Source organism: Amblyomma mixtum, chromosome 10 (assembly GCF_055824585.1).
Source record: "Amblyomma mixtum isolate Tamu chromosome 10, ASM5582458v1, whole genome shotgun sequence".
In the NCBI taxonomy this organism is placed as follows: domain Eukaryota; kingdom Metazoa; phylum Arthropoda; class Arachnida; order Ixodida; family Ixodidae; genus Amblyomma; species Amblyomma mixtum.
Window position 1 is genome coordinate 3,152,114 of NC_143021.1, and position 23,093 is coordinate 3,175,206.

Sequence of the window (23,093 nt, forward strand, 5' to 3'; positions counted from 1 at the left end):
GCTCGGGCGAAACGTGCATCTGAAACGCCGGAACAACGCGAGGAACGCTTCGCGAAAAGACGTCGCCAAGAAGCTGAACGACGCGCTATGGCCACCGCTGTGGCCACTGGTAGTCAACGAAGTTAGGAGGAGGAGCAGCAGGAGGAGGAAAACATGGAAGAAGATTCAAAGACTCACCGGTACACTGAACACGTGTTAAGACTGAGTGAAAGCGCGTGTGAGTCCAGAGTCTTTACATCGGAATTTGTGAACAACCCGTTTGGCCATGTTTGGGATGTGTGTGAGAGACTATGGCACTTTTCGCTACGTATATCCAGGCTTAACCTTAGCTAAGCCACAGCGAATTTTATTTTTGTCATTACCGATTTCACGTCTTGATAGCAGCTTTCGACTGTGTGATCATTATGGGTGGATCTGATGTAGACATGTAGGACTGTACCATCTTCTGTTTTTACCTCATATTAAGTTTAATTGCGATAAATGCCACCCTCCTTTAGTACTACAGCACTGAGAGACTATCATCACTGTATAAGGTTCCCGCGTTGAAAGTTTCACGTTCAGTTTCCACTAGCGGCCGGTGCGGACCCAGAGATTCTTAGCACCCTCCGCTGCGTCATAGGTGTGGCATCCGACTTGGACAGTTGCTCCGCAGCGGCTGGGAACTGAGGGCCGAGGGTTAATTGGTTTGTCCATATAGGAGGTTGAGGTCAAGTACATCAGAGCGGCTTAATCCCACTGAAAAAAATGAAGCGCCAAAGCAAATGTTCTCACAAGAAAGTGCGTTGCCGATTCTGGTCACCGAGGTCAGGCCGTAAGCCAGGTCTAGTTACTAACTGCATCGAAACTCAACTTTTTTTTGCTTTTTCGGTGGAGAATTCCATGGCACCGGCAGTGGAACGCCCATCCCCTTTAACGCCATCACTGCCATGCAACTATTCCTACTTAATGTACCACTCTCCTCTAAGTCAACCTGGGCCCGGAGTGAATCGGCGAATAATTATAAATAAATAAATACTTTCTTGATTACTTACGTTGTTCCTTGGTGCCGTAGTGTTAATATAACGCGTTTTGCTAACATTTTTTACATGATCGAGGGATCCTCTGTTACGATACAGGATGCCGAGAAAATTTTACTGCGCAAATGTCGCATTTGTGGTGCTGCGTTTCTAATTGTTCTGAAACTATAGTATCATGTAATATAATAATCCCGTAGAATCTTAAAAGCATAATGTCTCAGCATAGCAGAAAAAAAACCTTAAGCCAATGGCTCATGAGGAAATTGTTGTAAAATTTGAAGTCCCACGTTTGGTTTGATCCTTGGGCGGAATAGCAAAGCTAACTTTAATTATAAAACAACGTCTGCCTTCAAAACTATTTTCTTTACAAAATACATTTTGAGTGTAAAGAAACTCCACAGGATTGTTTTAAGAAACGACTAGTAGAAAGGCCGCTCTTCTCTGGGCTTCAATAAAACATGGTGTTGGGCTAGTTGGTTATTCATACCTTGTAGGAAGACAGCGCAAAAACGACAACCACAGGGGAGGACAAGACACAAAAGAACGCTACAATCAACTGATTTATTTTGTCGTCAAGTCACATTTTTAAAACAAGCCAGTCACATCACATGTCACACATTGCTGCGCCAGCTATCTTAGACTGACAGATAAGAAAGGTTTAATCACCTCTTCAGCTGTAAATGAAGCTATTTTCAGAGACAGATTGCAAAAAGGGTACACAAAAATGGAAAATGAAAAGGAAAGAACCGCGCATGACATAAGACCAGGCATGGAAGAAAAATCTGTTACAAAGAGTGTTATAAAAATTGTTCCGAAAAACCACGCTCGCTGAGTACAGGCTTACAGATGGATCGCTAATGCAGTGGTCCGCCTTCTTGTCGATCTGGAAAGCTTCAAGCAAAATTCTTGCTTTTGTGCTGCATGCGCACGCAGGGAGCGTCGGGCGCGGCTGGTGGTCACCCTGGTCTGCTCGCTGATCCTGGTGGTCGTCTTCACAATGATCATCTACCGCATGATCAACGAGAGAGGCGAGTCTCGCTTGCTGCCGCTGAGTGTCGCCCCGCTGGCCACCAAGGCCTTCTTCTGGAATACAAAAGAATAGCGTGCTGCTGGGCTACAATGTAATGAGAATTTTCAGCTCCAAACACGACACGAGGGAGAAAGACTGCGTCTAAGCCTGCAACACTAGAGCCACATTTATGGGCAACCCAAAGTGTTCTTGCTGATATGTTTTACGCACTGCTTACGAACCCCACTTGTTCATCACGGTGCACTTGTAATGCCTATAGTGTATATCCAGGTACAGTCGGGAACAAAAGTCTCCGGACCACATGTTCCTCAAACGAAGCTGATAGTAGTCTGATAGTAGAGCTTACTGTCTAGTAGAACTGTCTGATAGTAGAGCTTATAGCTCTACTATCAGACAGTGGCTGGAGACCGCACTTGCGTAGATGAAAGAACAAAAATTTAACTTTCACCTCCACAAGTGTGGTCTCCAGCCACCGAATAATAGCAGAGCTATCGGCTTCGTTTGAGGAGCACGTGGTCAGGGGACATTTGTCCCCAACTGTACCATGTCGGTCCAAGGAGAGGGCTGAGTCAGGCTGGTTGGTTCACATTGAATGGTACGACTAAACAGCGCTGAAGGACGGGACGGATGCGCATGTGTCTGTCTCTTCTTCTTCCGTCCCGTCCGTCAGCTCTTTTTTGCCGTACCATTCAACATGCCGGTGTGCGTTCTAATGCGAAAGCTTTATATGGGTCATCGGTAATTAAACCCGGCATCGGTGGTAAATCAGCACCAGTGGTCCCGAAAATTCCAGATTCGCGGTACCAACGAAAACTCAGATTTCTTCCGAAGGTAGGTGAGGGGGATTTAAACCCATGAATTGCAAGGCGAGCAAACAACACGTTTTTCATAAAACAGCGCTGCTAATTGGCGGACAAAGGTGAACCTAGCAGATGCGCTGCCTTACGACTCTGTGTCAATAAGTGACGTGTCCTCAGAAAGGAAGAGAAAAAATTATATAAAGTAAATAAAATGAAAAAAAATGCAAAGAATGCATTGCTTTCGCGTTGGAACCCCGTAAGTATTATTTAATGATGTAGTGTGCTCATAGCCAGCTGTCGTGTTGCCATTGTGATTCCAAATTAATTAAGGCCTTCGTCTGAGTTACTCGATCCCTTTAGCATGGTCTCGCAACCTTGACTCGCTGCAGTGATCACGTGGCAACGCCAAGGCTACAGGAGACAGGGGGAATAAGGTTCTGAACAAGGTTGGTTGAAATACTTGCCGACAGCCGTCATGTCCACATCGGCATCCCTCATTTCCGCCCCTTTTTCCTTCACTTGTTCCTTATTATTCCTGTTCAGCTTCTATCACCTCTCTTGTTATTCTTTCCTCTTCTCAGTGTTTCTCTTCTCGCTCTCATGGCTTAGCCTTACTCTTTGTTTGGCTTCCCTTCACCTGGCATCAATCAGGTAAAGCGTCAAGGCGAAGCAAGCCAAGCGAAGTCAAGAAAATGAAGACTAGTGCGACAAAAACTGTCTTCAATTACGCGAAGACTTCAGAGTGGGTTCTCATTAACGGCTCGTGGAGTAAGCTTGAAGGCTGCCGGGAGTGTAATATGACTGCTACCAACTACACGCTTCTAAAAGGAAGAAACACCGCGAAGAAACACGGACACACGAAGAAACAGCACTCACACGAGCGCTGGCTTAGAGCTGAAATTTTATTTTGGTGGAAAGACGTTTAAATAGAAAACACGAGAGGGTGGGTAACAGGGCTGCTGCAGCGATAACCGGCAATCAGTGTGGTAGCGTCAAAAGAAGGCAGAAAAAATAATAGGGAACAAAAAAAAGTTATAAGCGATAAAAGGTTGGCGTAAAGGGCCTCGAAAAGTGGTCAGGTAGGTAGCATTTACAGAAAACAAAAACAATAAGAAATACCCAAATGGGGACCGGAATGTGTTAAAACCTTTAAAGACACAGATGAGATCATAAAAGGTAAAGCATACAAACGTGAAGACGGTAAAAGTTTTAAAAACGTACCCAGAAAACGGGGGGGGGGGGGGGGGGGGGGAGGCTAAGAGCAAGATGACAGCAGTACCAACGAGGGATCCGTGAATTATTCTGCTGTGTGTGGCTCGCAAGAAATTTTACGTGTTTGTAAAGTCACCCAGAAAATCGAGCTCTTTCTTTGACAAGGAGAGCAATGGAATGCTGACGCGTTGTTCACCAGCATAATGGATTTTGAGAGCTTCGATGATTTCCCTCGTGAACCTATCTCGTTCTCGCCTGATAGTGGTGCAGCGATTAAAGTCAGGGGTGCAGATTCTTTCATGGCTGTTTTCCCCAACTTTGCACTTACAGTGCTAAGCGAGGTGTCCAGAATTATGGCTATACTTTTAACATTCTTTTGATGTTCTTCGAGTAGGATAATGATCCACCATCTCGTTTGACCGATATACCTCTTCCCGCATGACACTCGCACAGAGTAAATTATTGCTGAATCACAGGGGACATATTGGTCAGAGGGTGTGTGTGTGTGCGTGTGTGCGTGCGTGCGTGTGCGTGCGTGCGTGTGCGTGCGTGCGCGTGCGTGCGTGTGTGTGTGTGCGTGCGTGCGTGCGTGCGCGCGTGTGTGTGTGTGTGTGTGTGTGTGTGTGTGTGTGTGTGTGTGTGTGCGTGCGTGTGTGTGTGTGTGTGTGTGTGTCATGTTTTATACTCAGAAAGGTAGCGGATCGGGCTAGTTGGTGCAGATTTGACATTTTTCGAAGCGCTAAGACAACAAGGACGATGAGGGAACAGGCAAGGACGGGCGCTCGTCCTTGTCTGTTCCCTCATCGTCCTTGTCTTAGCGCTTCGAAAAATGTTTTATATTGCTGGCGTGCTGACAAAAAATTTATATGCAAGTCTGCGTTGCTGTGACGTGACCACACTGATTGCCGGTTATCGCTGCATCAGCCCTGTTACCTACTCTCTCATATTTGATATTGTCACGGAACCAAGGCAGGAGACACCGTTCGCCAGCTGCACTAACAGAATCAGCCCTCAGGGCGCGTGAGCCAGCTCTCACCTCTTTGTCTTCAGATGCCACCTGGGGCCACCTGGTGGCATTATTCCCCCTCCCGAAAAAAAAGAAAGGGGATACGGAAAACCACTACGACGCCATGAGCTAACTGAGGGAAGTAGGGGAACAACAATCCAAGGGACAAAATGACAGGATGAAAACGGGCCTCTGCGAAAAAAAAAAACAAAAACCGAAACAACTGTGCAAGCGCTGTCAGTTCGTGAAAAAGGGCTTCATACGCAGAAGAGCAAGGTTCCGGGCTAGTTGGTAATGCATTTGAAGGAACAAACAGCGCGACGAAACACGGACACACGTAGAAAAGACACACACACGAGCGCTGACTCACAACTGAAAGTTTATTCTGGTGGAAAGACCCTTAAATAGAAAACATGAGGGGGTGGGTAACAGGGCTGCTCAGCGATAACCGGTAATCAGTTCCCTGTTGTGTTTTTGTGTCATCCTGTGACGCGACCACACTGATTACCGGTTATCGCTGAGCAGCCCTGTTACCCACCCCCTCATGTTTTCTATTTAAGGGTCTTTCCACCAGAATAAACTTTCAGTTGTGAGTCAGCGCTCGTGTGTGTGTCTTTTCTACGTGTGTCCGTGTTTCGTCGCGCTGTTTGTTCCTTCATACGCAGTACATGCACTACTTCTGGCTGGGGTCGCGCGGCGCGCACTGTGCACAGAACCGTCGGGCAGAACTTCATAAGTCACATCTGTTATGCGACGCAACACTCTGTAGGGGCCGAAGTAGCGGCACAGGAGTTTTTCCGACATGCCTGGGCGACGGACAGGGGTCCATACCCACACTTGGTCGTCCGGTTGGCACCCGACGTGAGAGTGTCGCTGGTTGTAGCGGCGTTCATCTGAGCCCTGTTGCCTCCTGATGTGCATGCGGGCGAGTTGGCGGGCTTCCTCCGCGTTTTCGAGAATTTCTTCGGCGTGTGGCGTGAGCCCCCGGTCGTCAACAGTGCATGGAAACATGGCATCCAACATGGTGTGCACATCGCGCCCATAAACAAGGAGAAATGGCGTAAAGTGAGTGGTTTCTTGTACTGCCGTATTGTACGCGAAAGACGTATGGAAGGATCTCGTCCCAAGTCTTATGCTGGACGTCTACGTACATAGCGAGCATGTCTGCTATAGTTTTGTTGAGTCTCTCGGTGAGCCCATTGGACTGCGGGTGGTAGTCTTGCGACGGCTTGTATGACTCAACTTGAATACCTCGTGCATGAGCTGCGTTGTGAAAGCCGTTCCCCGATCGGTGATTACGCTGGACGGGGCGCCGTGTCGCAGAACAATGCGATGCATGAAGAACTGTGCAATTTCAGACGATGTGCCACGCGGCACCGCTTTGGTTTCGGCATAGCGTGTCAGGTAGTCTGTGGCGACAATTACCCACTTATTGCCGGCCAACGATAGGGGGAATGGGCCGAGAAGATCCATGCCGAGTTGGTCAAAGGGCGTACGAGGAGGTGCAACTGGTTGGAGTAAACCCGCGGGCTTGAGGGGAGGTGACTTGCGGCGCTGGCACTCACGGCAACCTCGGACGTAGCGGCGGATGGTGGCAGCAAGTTTAGGCCAATAATAGGCCTTGCGTACTCGAGCGAGAGTGCGTGTAAACCCCAAGTGACCAGAGGTGGGCTCGTCGTGAGAGGCAAAAAGATGTCGGCACGCAGGTCTGCCGGCACGACGAGGAGATAGGCGCGGTCGCCGTGGCTCGAGTTTTTCTTGAACAGTATGCCATTGCGCAGGCAAAAAGAGGAGACGTTCCGGGAAAACTCCCGGGGTATGGTAGCAGTGCGGCCCTCCAAATGGTCAATGACGGGTCGTAAGGTGATGTCATCTCGCTGCCTCGCCATTACGTCGGAATCGCTGACCACTCCAAGGAAACGACTGTCGTCCTCTATGCTGTCATCGGCTAGGTCGACTGGTGCGCGGGAGAGCGTGTCGGCATCTTCGTGCTTGCGTCCAGATTTATAGGCTATGGTGTAGTCAAATTCCTGGAGGCGGAGGCTCCACCTTGCTAAGCGGCCTGATGGGTCCCGTAGATTGGCCAGCCAGCACAAGGAATGGTAGTCTGTGACGACTTTGAAATGGCGGCCGTAGAGGTAAGGGTCGAAACTTCATCCTGGCCCACACAACCGCGAGGCACTCCTTCTCCGAGGTAGAGTAGTTAATTTCGGCGCGAGACAAAACGCGACTCGCAAATGCAATCACGCGTTCCACGCCATCTTGGTGTTGGACTAAGACAGCACCCAGGCCGATGTTGCTGGCGTCTGTGTGGATCTCGGTGGCAGCCTCCTCATCAAAGTGAGCAAGAACAGGGCTGCTGTGCAGGCGCCGGCGTAGCTCTCTGAAAGCCTCCTGTTGTTCGCTAGTCCACACGAACGGGGTATCGCCACGCGTCAAACGGGTCAGGGGTTCGGCAATTTGGGAGAAGGCGGCGATAAAGCGACGGTAGTAGGCGCACAGACCAAGGAAGCGTTTCAGCGCTTTCTTCGTGGTAGGAACCGGAAATTCGGCCACGGCGGCAGTTTTGTCGGGATCGGGTTGGACACCGGCGGCGCTCACAACGTGGCCTAGAAACTTCAGTTGTTCGTAGCCGAAGTGGCATTTTTCGGGCTTGAGCGTTAAATTGGCCGACCGAAGGGCATCTAATAGTCCGCAGGCGTTGAAGATGTTCGTCAAAGGTTTCGGAGAATACGACCACGTCATCCAGGTAAACTAAACAAGTTTGCCATTTGAGGTCAGCGAGAACTGTGTCCATCATTCTCTGAAACGTTGCCGGCGCTGAACAGAGGCCGAAGGGCAACATCTTAAATTCGTATTGTCACGTTGTAGTGACAGCAGTCCAGCAGTCAGGAAGACACCAGAAACACTTGCAAACGAAGCTCTTTATTTGGGCTGACTTGCGCCCGCAAAAGAACTGAATAACTCGGTGGCGGCGTAAGCAACAAGCGTGCTCGTCAATCGTCGATCTACGAATGCCCGCTGCTCGCGGCATCGTTCAATTTAAAGCCGGCAAGGAAACTTCGAGATAACAGGTCCAGATCATCTAGAGTAATCTAGAAACAAGTAGATGCAGCTGTTCATGGCTGTGAACATTCGAGATTTGTTCGGTCGCTTCTCGTGTCACGAACAAAAGTGATAACAACCCTTTCCTGCAGCCTTGACCGTGAACGAACAAACACTACAATGATACGTGGCATTACCCTCCTTCCAAAGAAGCGTCGCCTCGACACTTAAAAAATGAAAAATAAATACGGACAATGTAAACTTCCAGTCCTTTAGCGTTCATAATATGGCTTCAGGCGTACGACATGTACGACTTCCGGGCGTGTGCGGCGTCGCTGAGATGCTGTCGTGCCGTCGGGGATGACTTCGTAGTCGAGGTCACCGATGCGACGGAGAACCTTGTACGGGCCAAAGTAGCGTCGCAGCAACTTTTCACTCAATCCACGGCGGCGAACTGGCGTCCATATCCAAACACGATCACCTGGCTTGTAATGCGTGTCTCGTCGGCGCAGATTGTAGCTTCGGGCGTCGGTGTGCTGCTGGTCTTGAATGCGAAGCCGCGCAAGTCTTCGGGCTTCCTCGGCGCGATGAAGGTAGGCGGCGACGTCGAGGTTGTCTTCGTCGGAAACGTGCGGGAGCATTGCGTCGAGTGTTGTCGTGGGCTTTCTGCCGTATACCAGCTGGAATGGGGTAAACCTGGTTGTCTCCTGGACGGCAGTATTATAGGCGAAGATCACGTAGGGCAGAATGGAGTCCCACGTCTTGTGTTCGGCGTCGATGTACATGGAGAGCATGTCTGCGATGGTCTTGTTCAGACGCTCTGTGAGTCCGTTGGTTTGTGGATGATAGGCAGTTGTCCTCCGGTGGCTTGTCTGGCTGTAGTTTAAAATGGCTTGCGTCAGCTCCGCTGTAAATGCCGTCCCTCTGTCTGTGATGAGCACTTCAGGGGCGCCGTGTCGCAGGAGAATTTGCTCGACAAAAAATTTTGCGACTTCTGTTGCGGTACCATTAGGCAACGCTTTTGCTTCGGCGTATCGGGTCATGTAGTCGGTGGCCACGATGATCCACTTGTTACCTGATGATGAAGTCGGAAAGGGGCCGAGGAGGTCTTCCTATTTGCTGAAAGGGCTTAGTTGCAGGTGGTATGGGGTTCAGGAGTCCGGCTGGTCTAGTCGGAGGCGTTTTGCGTCGCTGACACTCACGGCACGTTTTCACGTAATGGGAAACGTCGGTAGCTAGCCGTGGCCAATAGTACTTCTCCTGGATGCGGTGCAACGTGCGAGCAATCCAGAGATGCCCTGCAGTCGGCTCATCATGACATGCCTGCATAATTTCTTGCCTAAGATTCTTGGGCACGACAAGAAGATGTACTGTCCTGTTGGGCGCGAAGTTCTTCAGGAGGACATTATTGTGAAGGACGAAGGACGACAGTTGGCGCTTGAACCCCCGGGGAGGCGATGCGGTCTTGCCTTTCAAATAATCAACTAGGCTTTGCAACTCAGGATCCGAGCGCTGCTGCTGCGCGAAACTGCTGGCGCTTACCGGTCCTAGTAAAGCATCGTCGTCTTCTTCTTCCGGTGCTGCGTCTACGGGGGCTCGCGATAGGCAGTCTGCATCGGAATGTTTGCGGCCAGATTTGTAGACTACAGTTATGTCGAATTCTTGAAGACGCAAGCTCCAACGAGCAAGGCGGCCGGAGGGATCTTTCAAATTGGCCAGCCAGCAGAGAGTATGGTGATCGCTCACAACCTTGAATGGTCGTCCGTATAGGTAGGGGCGAAATTTCGACGTGGCCCAAATAATGGCGAGACATTCTTTCTCTGTCGTCGAATAGTTGGCTTCGGCTCTCGACAGTGAACGGCTAGCGTACGCGATAACTTTCTCCTCTCTGCCATTTTTCTGAACGAGGACCGCTCCTAAGCCCACACTGCTTGCATCGGTATGAACTTCGGTTTCGGCGTTTTCATCAAAGTGCCCGAGCACAGGAGGGGCCTGTAAGCGGCGCTTCAGCTCGTTGAAAGCTTCCTCTTGCGGCCTTTCCCATTTAAAAGGCACGTCAGCCTTGGTAAGTTGGGTCAAAGGTTCAGCGATGCGCGAAAAGTTCTTGACGAATCGCCGGTAATAAGCGCACAATCCAAGGAATCTGCGTATAGCTTTCTTGTCATTAGGCTGCGGAAACTCTGCGATCGCAGCCGTCTTCTGGGGGTCTGGGCGAACTCCATCCTTGCTTACGATGTGACCAAGGAACAGCAGCTCCTCGTAGGCGAAGTGGCACTTCTCTGGTTTCAGTGTCAGGCCTGAAGACTTCATCGTTTCCAGCACTATGCGAAGCCTTCTGAGGTGGTCTTCAAAGTTTGAGAAGACAACAACGTCATCTAAGTAGACGAGGCAAATCTGCCACTTCAAGCCTGCGAGCACCGTATCCATTACTCGCTGGAACGTCGCTGGTGCAGAGCAGAGGCCGAATGGCATCACCTTGAACTCGAAGAGTCCGTCTGGCGTGATGAACGCAGTCTTCTCGCGATCTCTTTCGTCGACTTCAATTTGCCAGTAGCCGCTCCTCAGGTCCATCGATGAGAAGTACTTAGCGTTGCATAGCCGATCCAGTGTGTCGTCGATGCGGGGGAGGGGGTAGACATCCTTCTTCGTAATGCTGTTCAGGCGGCGGTAATCGACGCAGAAGCGAAGGGTGCCGTCTTTCTTTTTCACTAGGACAACTGGTGCTGCCCAGGGGCTCCTTGATGGCTGGATGACGTCGTCACGTAGAATTTCCTCAACTTGCTTGCGAATAGCTTGGCGTTCTAGCGGCGATACGCGGTAGGGGCTCTGTCGCAGTGGTCGGGCGTGTTCGTCTGTGACAATGCGGTGCTTGGCAAGCCGGGTTCTTCGCACTTTCGATGCTGATGAGAAGCAATCGCTGTACTTTTGAAGAAGACTGCGTATTTGTTCTTGTCTGCTCCGTTGTAATGCCGGGCTGATATCAAACGTTGGTTGATGGCCTTGGTTAGATGGTTCTACGGGTTGGTCGGGTAGGGCAAATATGTCTCTGATGTCTGCCAGCACGTCGAGGAAAGCGATCGTCGTACCTTTGTTTAGATGCCGGTATTCTTCGGGGAAGTTGGTTAGCAGCACCTGGGCTTGGCCATTTCGGATTTGGGCGACTCCCCTTGCGACGCCCAGTCCTCGATCAAGGAGTAACTGGGTGTTCCCCTCGACGACGCCTTCGGCAGTTTCGACGTCTCCAGTACCTATGCAGGCGAAGACACTTGATCGGGGCGGCACGCTCAGTACTTCGTCAAGGACGTTTAAGGCAACGCGATGAGTCGCTGTCGTCGCTGCAGATATGGCTTTGTCCGTGGAAAGCTTGATCGACTTGGATCGAAGGTCGATGATCGCCCGATGTTCATTCAGAAAGTCCATTCCTAAAATCACATCTCGCGAGCATTGCTGTAGGATCAGGAAGGTTGTCGCGTAGGTTCTCCCATTTACAGTAACTCTCGCGGTGCAGCGTCCTGACGGCGTAATCAGGTTACCACCTGCGGTGTGGATCAGCGGGCCATCCCAAGTTGTTGTTACCTTCCTGACTCGGACGGCGAGTGGCCCACTCATGACGGAGTAGTCAGCTCCGGTGTCCACCAAGGCAGTAACCGCGTGATCGTCGATCATAACTTCAAGGTCACTTGTTCGCGTTTTCGCATTGCACGTTGTCTTCGGTGTACGATCTCGGCTTCGTCGAGTTGTGAGGCTGCGGTGGGCGTACTTCGACGTTACTTCACTGGGCAACGGTAAAAGCTTCAAGTCTGGCCGCGTCGTCGTCGTCGGTGTCGTCGTCGTCGGAGCTGTCGTCGTCGGTGTTGTCGTCGTAGTTGAGGCATGGTCTTGAGAACTCGTCGATGGAGGATCTTTATCATGGCGCTTAGAAGCAACCTCACCTCTAGAGGCTGCTTTATTTAGTTTAACCTTCGGGGGCTGGGGGAGCGTCCACGCATGGCGTAACCTCGGCTAGGAGATACAAAGCGCGGGGACGATGGCGACGGGGAACGTGATAGGCGGCTCAGCGATGAGTATTCTTCCCGACGCAAAATCTCCTCGATTTCGGCTGGTCGCTGGCCGGGTCGGGGTCGTGGAGCGTCGTAAGAGAACCCTCGGATGCCCAGTCTTCTGTATGGGCAGTGCCGGAGGACGTGACCGGCTTCGCCACAGTGGAAGCATAGTGGACGGCGCTGGTCGGGAGTTCTCCACTCGTCGCATTTCCTCGGCTGCGCGCGTCGCTCGCAGGACAGGCGGGTTGGGGCGAGTGGGCGGCGGTCCAACGCAGCTGGCTGAGGGTGATAGGGGCTTGGGTCCCGTCGTCGAGGTGCAGGACAGCGCACAGCTGCGGCGTAAGTCATGGCTGGGGGCTGCATAGGCTGCATGGGTGTCGGCGTCACACCCAAGGCCTGTTGAACCTCGTCCCGGATGACGTCAGTGAGCGATGAAGGTTGCGGCTGCGGTCCCATTGGCAGCAATCGTCGGAGCTCCTCTCGCACAACTTGACGTATAACCTCCCGCAGGTCATTGCTGTTAGCGGTGTCCAGGCAGCTTGCTGAGAAAACGCGCTGCTGGCGGTCATACTGGCGGGCTCGGACATCAAGAGTTTTTTCCATCGTGGATGCCTCTTCTACAAATTCTGCGACAGTTTTCGGTGGGTTGCGGACGAGGCCGGCAAAGAGCTGCTCTTTAACTCCTCGCATGAGCAGCTTTACTTTTTCTTCTTCCTTCATGTTTGCGTCGGTACGCCGGAAGAGGCGCTTCATTTCCTCAGTGTACACAGCAACGGTCTCGTTTGGGTGTTGTATGCGAGACTGTAGCAGCTGCTGGGCTCTCTCCTTTCGCACGACGTTCGTGAAGGTCTTTAGAAGCTGCTCCTTGAAGGTTTCCCAGTTCGTGAGGTTAGCTTCTTCATTCTCAAACCAGACTTTTGCTGGTCCCTCCAAGGCGAAGAACACGTACCTAAGTTTCGTGGCATCGTCCCAGTTGTTGAAGATAGCCACACGGTCGAACTGCTCCAGCCATTCTTCGGGGTCGGCGCCAGGCGAAGCGTCGAAGGTTGGTGGCACCCGGGGCTGTGAAGAATGATTGGAGTCGTCGTCTGGGGCAAGCTCATGGCAGACGTTGCGGCTGGCTTCCGCTTCCGGGTAGGGTCCGGCAGATTCCCGAACTCTGGTGCGTCCCCTTGCAGGCGTCGGCTAGCGCGGTGGACTGGACTCAGGTCCTGCGGTTGATGACTCAGAGGGCTGGCGTCACGGCTTGTAGGGGTGTCCGGAACATGGAAGGCTACCCTGCACCTCCGCCAGATGTCACGTTGTAGTGACAGCAGTCCAGCGGTCAGGAAGACACCAGAAACACTTGCAAACGAAGCTCTTTATTTGGGCTGACTTGCGCCCGCAAAAGAACTGAATAACTCGGTGGCGGCGTAAGCAACAAGCGTGCTCGTCAATCGTCGATCTACGAATGCCCGCTGCTCGCGGCATCGTTCAATTTAAAGCCGGCAAGGAAACTTCGAGAAAGCAGGTCCAGATCATCTAGAGTAATCTAGAAACAAGTAGATGCAGCTGTTCATGGCTGTGAACATTCGAGATTAGTCCGGTCGCTTCTCGCGTCACGAACAAAAGTGATAACAACCCTTTCCTGCAGCCTTGACAGTGAACGAACAAACACTACAATGATACGTGGCAGTATAGACCGCCGGGAGTAATGAAGGCTGTTTTTTCCCGGTCCCGTTCATCAACTTCAATCTGCCAGTACCCGCTCTTTAAATCAATCGAGGAAAAATATTTGGCGCGGCGAAGGCGGTCGAGCGAGTCGTCTATGCGGGGCAGTGGGTACACGTCCTTTTTAGTTATGGTGTTCAACTTCCTTTAATCGACGCAAAAGCGCAGCGTGTCATCCTTCTTCTTAACTAAAACATCAGGCGACGACCACGGACTCTGAGATGGTTGAATAATACCGTCAGTGAGCATCTCCTTCACTTGTGTTTGCATAGCCTCGCGTTCTTTAGGTGAAATACGGTACGGCTGTTGGCGTATGGGACGGGCATGTTCACTCGTGATGATGCGATGTTTCGTAATGGCTGTCTGTTGAACTTTCGAAGAAGACGCAAAGCAGGCTGTGTACTGGTGTAGTAAGGTACGGAGAGCGCGGCGTTGAACCTGTGACAGCCCTGAGCTGATGTCAATATGATCGAGAGACATGTTCGGAGATTCCACGGCTGTGCACGCAAAACATTCAGAAACATCAGCTAATTGGTCGGCGAACGCGATCGCTGTGGCGCGGAAGAGGTGCCGAAGTCCGTGGGTGAAATTAGTAACCAGTAATTGGGTCCTACCATTGCGTATGTGGACGAGGCTTCGGGCCGTACAAATGCCGTGTGTCAGCAACATTGAAATATTGCCTTCGGCGACTGCAGTTCTTTCACGGAGCCCATCGCAGTCGACAGTAACAAAAACACTCGAGCGTGGCGGGTTGAAGACACTCTCGGAGGAAACGCGAAGGGCGGAGCGACATGGGCGAGGGCAATATTTAAACGTCTTTCCACCAAAATAAAATTTCAACTGTGAGTCAGCGCCAGTGTGTGTGTCGTTTCTTCCATTTAAATGCACTACCAACTAGCCCGAAACATTCCATTTCTAGACGCTCCGTCAGAAGGTCGAGGATGATGGAGCACGAATTGAAAAGACGATTGGCCGTCGTTCTAGACATTCAAGGCATTACACTCCGCTTGAAAAAGTTTGCGCCTAAGATCCACACTGATGTCTGATGTCCTACCCCGAACAAAGGTGCCTGCGCGTCAGTCAGGAACATTCGAACTCAACGTGCTCGAAGCAAAACCGCATATCGTATGCAAACTGTGAGCAGGCACTGGCAAATAATAGTCCCCTTATTTGCGCGCGAAGATACATCAGCTAGACAGCGCCCGTCCTGTCCGTCTTTCTGTGTGGTTTGTGTAGAATTTAGCGCTGTTTTTTCTTTCCTGAACACAATGTCACACCAACTAGCCCAGCAAAAGGTACTGTTAAACATCAGCCAGACGGCACACGACCGCACCCGGTACACGCGACTACAGTTAGCGGCGCGCCGACAAGGCGCCTGTCTCCACACCGCCGAGTATTCCAAATGCAATTTATTGAACAGGAACACCGACAGACTAGTGCGCCTTATCTTATCCATCGCTGTTAGTCCATCAACCATTGTTCCGACTGGCAAAGAACACAGGCTTGTACGCAGTGGGTAAAGAGATGTCACGGTTACTTGGGTTTTTACAAAATGTTGCTGGCATGCTGACAAAAAAATTATGTGGAAGTCTGCGTTGCTGTTTCATCGTTATCCCTTGTGTCGTGGAAAATTCTCCTCAGATTTCACTTCCTTAAATTTCAAAATTGGCGAAAGGGTGGCTTTTAGCTATCAGTCATGACGTCACAGGCAGCAGCTACCCAGAGCGAGGGATGCAGGAATGCAATAACTGTCCGGAAATACGTTTAAGTCCCTTTGTAATGGATGTCAAAGCGGCCCCTCCGAAAGACGCGTTCGATGCTTCGGACCGTTATCGGGCCGCTGTAATGCCAGCGTGCTGGAGTTATTTATCTTGATTGTCGCAGCACCTGCCAACTACGCACTGCTAACGCTACCGATGATGCCCTCGAAGCAAAGTACATCGATACAAAGCATTTCGCAGACTATAAACGTTGACACTCAGTGAGCACCTAGCTCGCGTACATGAGTACACTGAAGATGTTTATGTCCATTGTAGGCTTAGTGTGCTACGTGCTTTCTGCTGTTTACCTCAAGTATACATTTCAGCTAATTTGAACTTTTACGTCGATATGGGTGTTTTATTATTCCTTGCGCTTAAAGTGGAACGCTGCAGTGGTCTAGGAATCGGCTTAACGTAAGAAGTTTGGCTAGTTGGTACGCATTCGCGGTTAACGAGGGCAAAAAGACGAAGAGAAGAAGACGACAACATGACACAAGTGCTCACTCGCAACTGAATGTTTATTGGGAAAACCAGCAATATGTACACAAAAAGGCGAAAATACAAAGTATTTTCGCCTACAAAGTAGGCGAAAATACAAAGCAAGAGACCAAGGTTCAATGACGCCGCACCAGGAATTCTAATCACGAACGCATTTCTTTCTATTTCCTTTATTGCAATGTATCACTGACTGGGTAGCCCATGTTGTTTGTTTGCCATGTATGTATGTAAGCATGTATCGCCCCTACAATTTTGCTGCCACGGCGCTGCAGGAAATTCAAATGAATAAAATAAATAAAGAAAGAAACACGCATCATCAGAGATCAAAAGCAATGCAGTGAATACTGGCACGAAAGAATTACGCGAGACAAAACTAAGTGCCATCCAGAAAGGCTATTTCATGGCTTGTTAGGGTGACTGAAGGGGTGGTAATGCACGTGTCGATTGATTTTGCAATTCAATGCGCTTCCTTTAGCTCGCATGGGAGTTGATTATGGCATGTAAATAGAACAGTGGTGTTCTCAAATTTTGGCGCACATCGCTTCCGCTTTCCTAGCCGGTCACATGCCCAGCAGTGGTCAGACAGGTTACAGCGGTCTTGGTCTTGGTCTTGGTTAGAGTGGACATTGGTCAAACTGGCCGCTGCTTAAACATTCGCCTTATAGTGCATAAGAATTCTTTTAACAAAGACCGCAGCGCTACCGCTGGGCTCGCCTTCGGTTTCTTGTACGGGACATCCACACTGCATCGCTGAAGCCGACCTAACTAAAGCGTACTCTGTTGTTGCCCAAGAAGTTGCGGAAGCCAGCTGCACCTTAATCCTAATTACACTTTTTTATGTTGGTGGCCTGGAAGAATAATGTCTTAAAAGAGGCAGTGGTTACTTCAAAATCACCGTCCGCTGCTGCTTCAATGCGAGGCGGGTTTCGCGAACTGCGCGTTGCCAGTATACCGGAGGTTGGCAGGTCGCTGCAAGAAGGTCTGCAATAGTATCAGCGCAACGTATGTTTGCTTTTAGGTTGCAGGTAAGTTTAGCTATCGTCGTATTTATATATCCAGTTAACGACATATTTACTGATTTCGCGATCCCCTACGAGTTCTAATATCCGGCTTACACTATGCACGGAATATAAAATTATGCGGTGAGCTATATACCATTTACCTCTGAGCAGCGGAAATGCAGAGTATGTCTCACACACCAAGAGCTATATACATTGACCTCTGAGCAGCGGAAATACAGGGTATGTCTCACACACGGGGCTTACTATATTACTGCTGCCTACATATAAAGCTTAAGCATAGCGCCTTCCTCATTGTTATATTTGCACTTAAAGTTCTACTTCCTAAAAGCTGACCCGCCGCGGTGGCTCAGTGGTTACGGCGCTCGGCTGCTGGCCCGAAAGACGCGGGTTAGTACCCGGCCGCGGCGGTCGAATGTCGATGGAGGCGAAATTCTAGAGGCCCGTGTACTGTGAGATGTCAGTGCATGTTTAAGAACCCCAGGTGGTCGAAATTTCCGGAGCCCTTCACTACGGCGTCCCTCATAAACTGAGTCGCTTTGGGACGCTAAACCCCAATAAATCAAATCACAAACGCATTTCAGACATCTTCATGCACTCGTAATGAAAGGTTGTCAGGATGAGAGAGAGAGATAGTTTTGCTTTATTTAACACACGTCATACATTGAAATGATGGGCCCGTATCCAAAGCTAGTTTGGGCCCATAGTCATGCACGCTTGGCAGCACGGTGAAAGTGTGGGAATCCAAGCAGAGCAAATGCATGCCAGTCATAACACGAAAATTGCTTGTGACCACTATACGCGTGTGAATGTTACATGAAGAACCGGTCGCCACTTCATGGAAAGGCCATCTGTTCCTGTGGTTATTTCTCGAACAGAAATGAGCTCATATTTTGCTGGACTTAGATTTATCTGAATAGAGTGTAAATATATTATAAAACGCCACATAGTGATAAAATTACTTTGTCACGTAGTGGTGACGGCAGTCCGGCGGACAGGAACGCAGCGAGGATGTCTTCGAAACGAAACTCTCTATTCGGGCTGACTTGCGCCCGCAAAGAACTGAATCACTCGGCGGCGGCGTAGCAACAAGCGTGCTCGGCGGTCGTCGAGAAAAATTCCCGCCGCTGTCGGCCGTGCTCTTTTTAAAGCTGATAGCGAACCTTCCGGATAAAGCGTGGAAGTTACTAGAACATTCTGGCACAAAGTAGAATTGGCTCCGCCTCAATGCGATCAATCGAGATAATTTTAAACGCGTCTTGCGTCACAAACAAAGCGATAAAGCGGCGTGCCGGCAGCCTTGAAGCATGAACAAATAAACACAACAAACAAACGCTACAAAGATTCGCGGCAATACGAAGAAAGCTAGCATGGGAATTTGTTCAGCCATTTCTGTTACCTATATGAGTGTTGTATCGTCATTATAAACTGGGGAGAGACAAAAAGGTAGCTTACTGATATGAGACAGAGGCTGAATTTGTTAAATCGCAAGCATGCATATTGCCTTCCGTGTTTAGCGGGATTGCTTGAGCGCGTGATTCTGCGCTTAGTGCGCAGCATCTTGGCCTTAGTCAAGCTGCTTAACTAGCAGATTTTAGTCTTTGCCCTCACATTTTTTCTGTACCGGCAGAAATGAGGAATAAAGTGAATGCGAATTGTGACAATATGCGATCATGGGGTCTCGCGACGCGGCCGCAAACGATGCGTAGTCGAGCATTTACGCTGAGGGAACCCTCGACCAACCATTTTTTGCGGTCCACTGCATGACTCCCGCGACGCAACGAAGGCGGCAAAAGTTCTCGAAAAGAAAAAATGTTTCCTAGGCCATAAAAAATGGCGCCTGTACCATTCCTAGAATGTACTGTTTCCACCAAGAATTCACACTGCATTTACGTAACACGTTGATCGAGAAATACCGAATAGCAATGTGAAGCGTACAAAGGGGCTATGCTCTCATGCCTTTTTGAGTTTTACGCGCTGATACAAAATAGGAATCTTGGGGAACTTCGTTGTAGACCCAAGGGGTCTCCACATTGAAACTTGTTGCAGGGCTAGTTGGTGACACATACTGGAATAAAAAGGTAGCGCAAAAAAAAGACAAATAGAGGAATAAAATACGACAAACCCGAACTTTACTAACTGGCTTTATTGTCCGGAACAGTTAACAATGTATAGGCGCACACATCGCATGCGCACACATGCGATGTGTCGTGTGCGCATAACTGCTGACGCCCCCTTCATCGACTTCGAGAGGGCTTTTGACAAAGTCCTTCATAAACGGCTGCTGTTAAAACCTTATTCACAACTAAACACTAACCTGCTTGTCTTTAACTGGCTGCAGACTTCGTCACTAACCATCAGGAATTTATAGAAGTTTGTTAACAATGTCTCCTCCCCTCTATAACGTATTCTCTAGTGTGCCTCAAGGCGCAGTTCTTGGTCCTCTCCTTTCCTTCTCTCTATTCTCTCTCTACTCTGCTATTTCATCGAACCTTCTCCTATTAGTCGACGACTGCGTCACTTACCGGTCCATTGAAAGTGCTGCATATAACATTCTTCGGTGTGATTTGGAGAAGCTTAATGAGTGGTGTCGCAAATGGCTGATTCCCTTAAACGCTAACAAAAATGCGCTTGTTTCCTACCACAGAGCACAAAATTATCCCACCCCAAATTATACACTGAAATTCTCCAGTGTCACATCCCTGTGATGTGCACACGGAATCGTCGGGAGACTTTTTTTTTTTTAGAACGCGGTGTGTCGACGGTGGTGCGTCAGAGAGCGGAGCGCCGCGCGTGCCAGCCCCGCGTTGCGCATGTGCACGTGCGAATGGTGTGTGCGAGGCGGGCACGAGGAGTGGAGAGCTGACCTGTCAGTAAACCGAAGTGTGAAGGAAGACACCGCAGCGGAAGTCTGGTGATTCAAATGTGGCGGTGGCAGGCGTCCGGCGTTGGAACCGTGCTGCCAGGGACTTCACTTGGATCCCCGACGCAGGCCTACTGCGGGTGGCAGCTCATGGACTGAGGGTCCGTGCTGCCGAGGCTTCCTTAAATAGCCTGCATAAGCCTACGGCGTTTCGGTACGCCGTCGGCGGCACTTGGCTACGCCTTTCCTGCTGCTGCTGCCAAGTTCCTGAGCCGGCTGACGATTCTATCGGCGTCTTCCCGTGTTCATCTCCGCTCCACCTGGCTCCTGGCTTTCTTCCACCGCTTCCTTCGACGCAACGCCTGCGACGCATCGCAACTCATCAACCCGCGTCCTTGCTGCCTTGCAGGCAGCATCACCGAAGCGTGGCCTTGTGGTAGAGCATCCGCCTCGCATTCGGGAGGTGCTGGGTTCGATCCCCAGTGCCGCCGGGTACCCACCGGTTTCTTTACTGGGTACAAGATTTCCCCTGGCCTGGTGCTCGGCTCTTCAAGGGTGAAATGCTTAGGAAAAGAGTCTTAGACCAAACAGTTGCCTTGGCGGATGAGTGATAAGTTTCCCTGCCAAGCAACCATAAGTCCGCCTCGTGCGGCATAAGCCCAATTTGTGGCCCTTTTTTTTTCTTTGTGGAGGTACTCACGTTAGAACGAACTCACTTCGTCGAGCTCTCGACACTCCGTTGAACCTGTCAACTCTCCACTGTATGTTCGAAACTTGTTTTGCCCCCGAAAGGGCGCAGCGGGGTTAGCGGAGCCTCCTCCAATGCACACCCCTGAAGAAGCCGGGCGCCGGGCCGGGGGTGGCTTGTACCCATTTTCACCGGTGGGTGTCCGGCGGTGGGTTTTTAACCAACCACCTCCCGCAGCCGAGGCGGACGCCCAGACCACTAGGCCACGACTGCGGCGACGTTAGAGCGAACTCGTTTAAACTTCATCGAACTCTCCAAACTCCGTTGAACCTGTAAAGTCTGAATCACGAACCACCTTTGCAGGCTGATGGTGCTCGAAACTGGTTTTGCCCCCAAAAGGACACAGCGGGGTTTGCGGAGCCTCTTCCAAGCGCACACCCCTGGAGAAGCCGGGCGCCGGGCCGGGGGTGGCTTGTACCCATTTTTACCGGTGGGTGTCCGGCGGTGGGTTTCGAACCAACCACCTCCCGCAGCCGAGGCGGACGACCAAGCCTCTAGGCCACGACTGAAAACCGAAGCGTGGCCTTGTGGTAGATCATCCGCCTCGCATTCGGCAGGTGCTGGGTTCGATCCCCAGTGCCGCCGGTTACCCACCGGTTTCTTTAATGGGTACAAGATTTCCCCTGGCCTGCTGCTCGGCTCGTCTAGGGTGACAAGCTTGGGAAAAGGGTCTTGGACCAAACAGTTACCTTGACGGATGAGTGATAAGTTCCCCCGCCAAGCAACCATAAGTCCGCCTCGTGCGGCATAAGCCCAATTTGTGGCCCTTTTTTTTTTCGCTTCGTCCACACGACTTTTCGTTCGCTTTGACCTTGTCAACTACGTCCACACGACTCTTTGCCCACAGTGACGGGATTTAAAGGCGCAGGCTCCTTTCCCAAGCAATGTAGCCCTAAGAAGCCGAGCACCAGGCCGGGCCATAGCTTGTACCCAATTTAAAAACCGGTGGGTACCCGGCCGGGCCATAGCTTGTACCCATTTTGAGAAAACCGGTGGGTACCCGGCCGGTGGCGGGAGTCGAACCCACCACCTCCCGAAGACGAGGCGGGCGCTCTGCCACGAGGCCACGGCTGCGGCTGCGGATGCTGCCTTATGACTGCTGCTGATGCCAGCGGATCAGTGCAGGCGTGAATGTGTAGGGCGCTGAGGGAGTTGCTTTCCAGAGGAAGGGCTGCCTTATCCTCACGTTTGAGGAAAGGGCGTTGCGCTCGTCTGTCTTTAGCACACTGCGAGGTTGTTCGAAACGGGGCTTGGCCCGCAAGGGGCACAGCGGGGTTTACGGAGCTTCTCCCAAACGTACACCCCTAAAGGAAGCCAAGCGCCAGGCCGAGGGACATTTGTACCCATTTTACCGGTGTTTCGAACCAACCACCTCCCGCAGCCGAGACGGGCGCTCAAACCACTAGGCCACGACTGCTTCACCTGGGGCGCTTCATATCTGGTGAACTCTTTCCTCTTATCTGTACTGTTGTACGCGTGGTGAGTGTTTGTTTTTATGCGAAGCATATTACTAGAGGCACACTACAGCCCTTCGCCGTGGTTACGCGCCGTGCACACCACGTGGTACAGTGACGTCACACGACGTGACATACCGCGTGACACATTACGTCACGACAGAGGAAGACGGAGGTACACTACAGCCCTTCGCCGTGGTTACGCGCCGTGCACACCACGTGGTACAGTGACGTCACCTCACGTGACATACCACGTGACACATGACGTCACGACAGAGGAAGACGGAGGTACACTACAGCCCTTCGCCGTGGTTACACGCCGTGCACACCACGTGGTGCAGTGACGTCACACCACGTGACATACCACGTGGCACATGACGTCACGACAGAGGAAGACGGAGGTACACTACAGCCCTTCGCCGTGGTTACACGCCGTGCACACCACGTGGTACAGTGACGTCACACCACGTGACATACCACGTGACACATGACGTCACGACAGAGGAAGATGGGGGTCCACCTCGCGCCGTCGCTGTGGTTGCACGCTGTGCAGACCGCATGGTACAGTGACGTCACACTACGTGACATACCACGTGACACATGACGTCACGACAGATTGCGGTCACGCGCTGGGAGAGGGAGAACGATACCATCGCACAGACACCGGAATGTCCTCGAGCGGCATTCCCGCGCATTTCGAACGCGCGTTCACAACCGGTGTAGGTGAAACGCTCGCTCCACCGGACAGGCGGACGCGGCTTCCGTGGCAATCCAGGCGCCCACCCAACGCGCGTCTCGGGGTTAGTCGGCGTTCCGCTGTAGCCATGCCGTTGTCTTCCCCCACGACGAAGGCTTCTAGTGGTTGTATTAAAATGACCAAGTATTCAAC

The 23,093-nt window shown here is 51.1% G+C and overlaps 1 protein-coding gene across 1 annotated transcript in view; it reads left to right on the forward strand.

Annotated features, from left to right (window-relative positions):
• Nucleotides 1-23,093, forward strand: part of LOC149324996 (chitinase-3-like protein 1) — a 300,609-nt gene that overhangs the window by 85,460 nt on the left and 192,056 nt on the right. Inside the window, exon 3 of the mRNA XM_089563509.1 lies at nt 1,950-2,048. Coding sequence (XP_089419635.1) covers nt 1,950-2,048 — 99 coding nt within the window. The remainder of the gene's footprint in view (nt 1-1,949; nt 2,049-23,093) is intronic.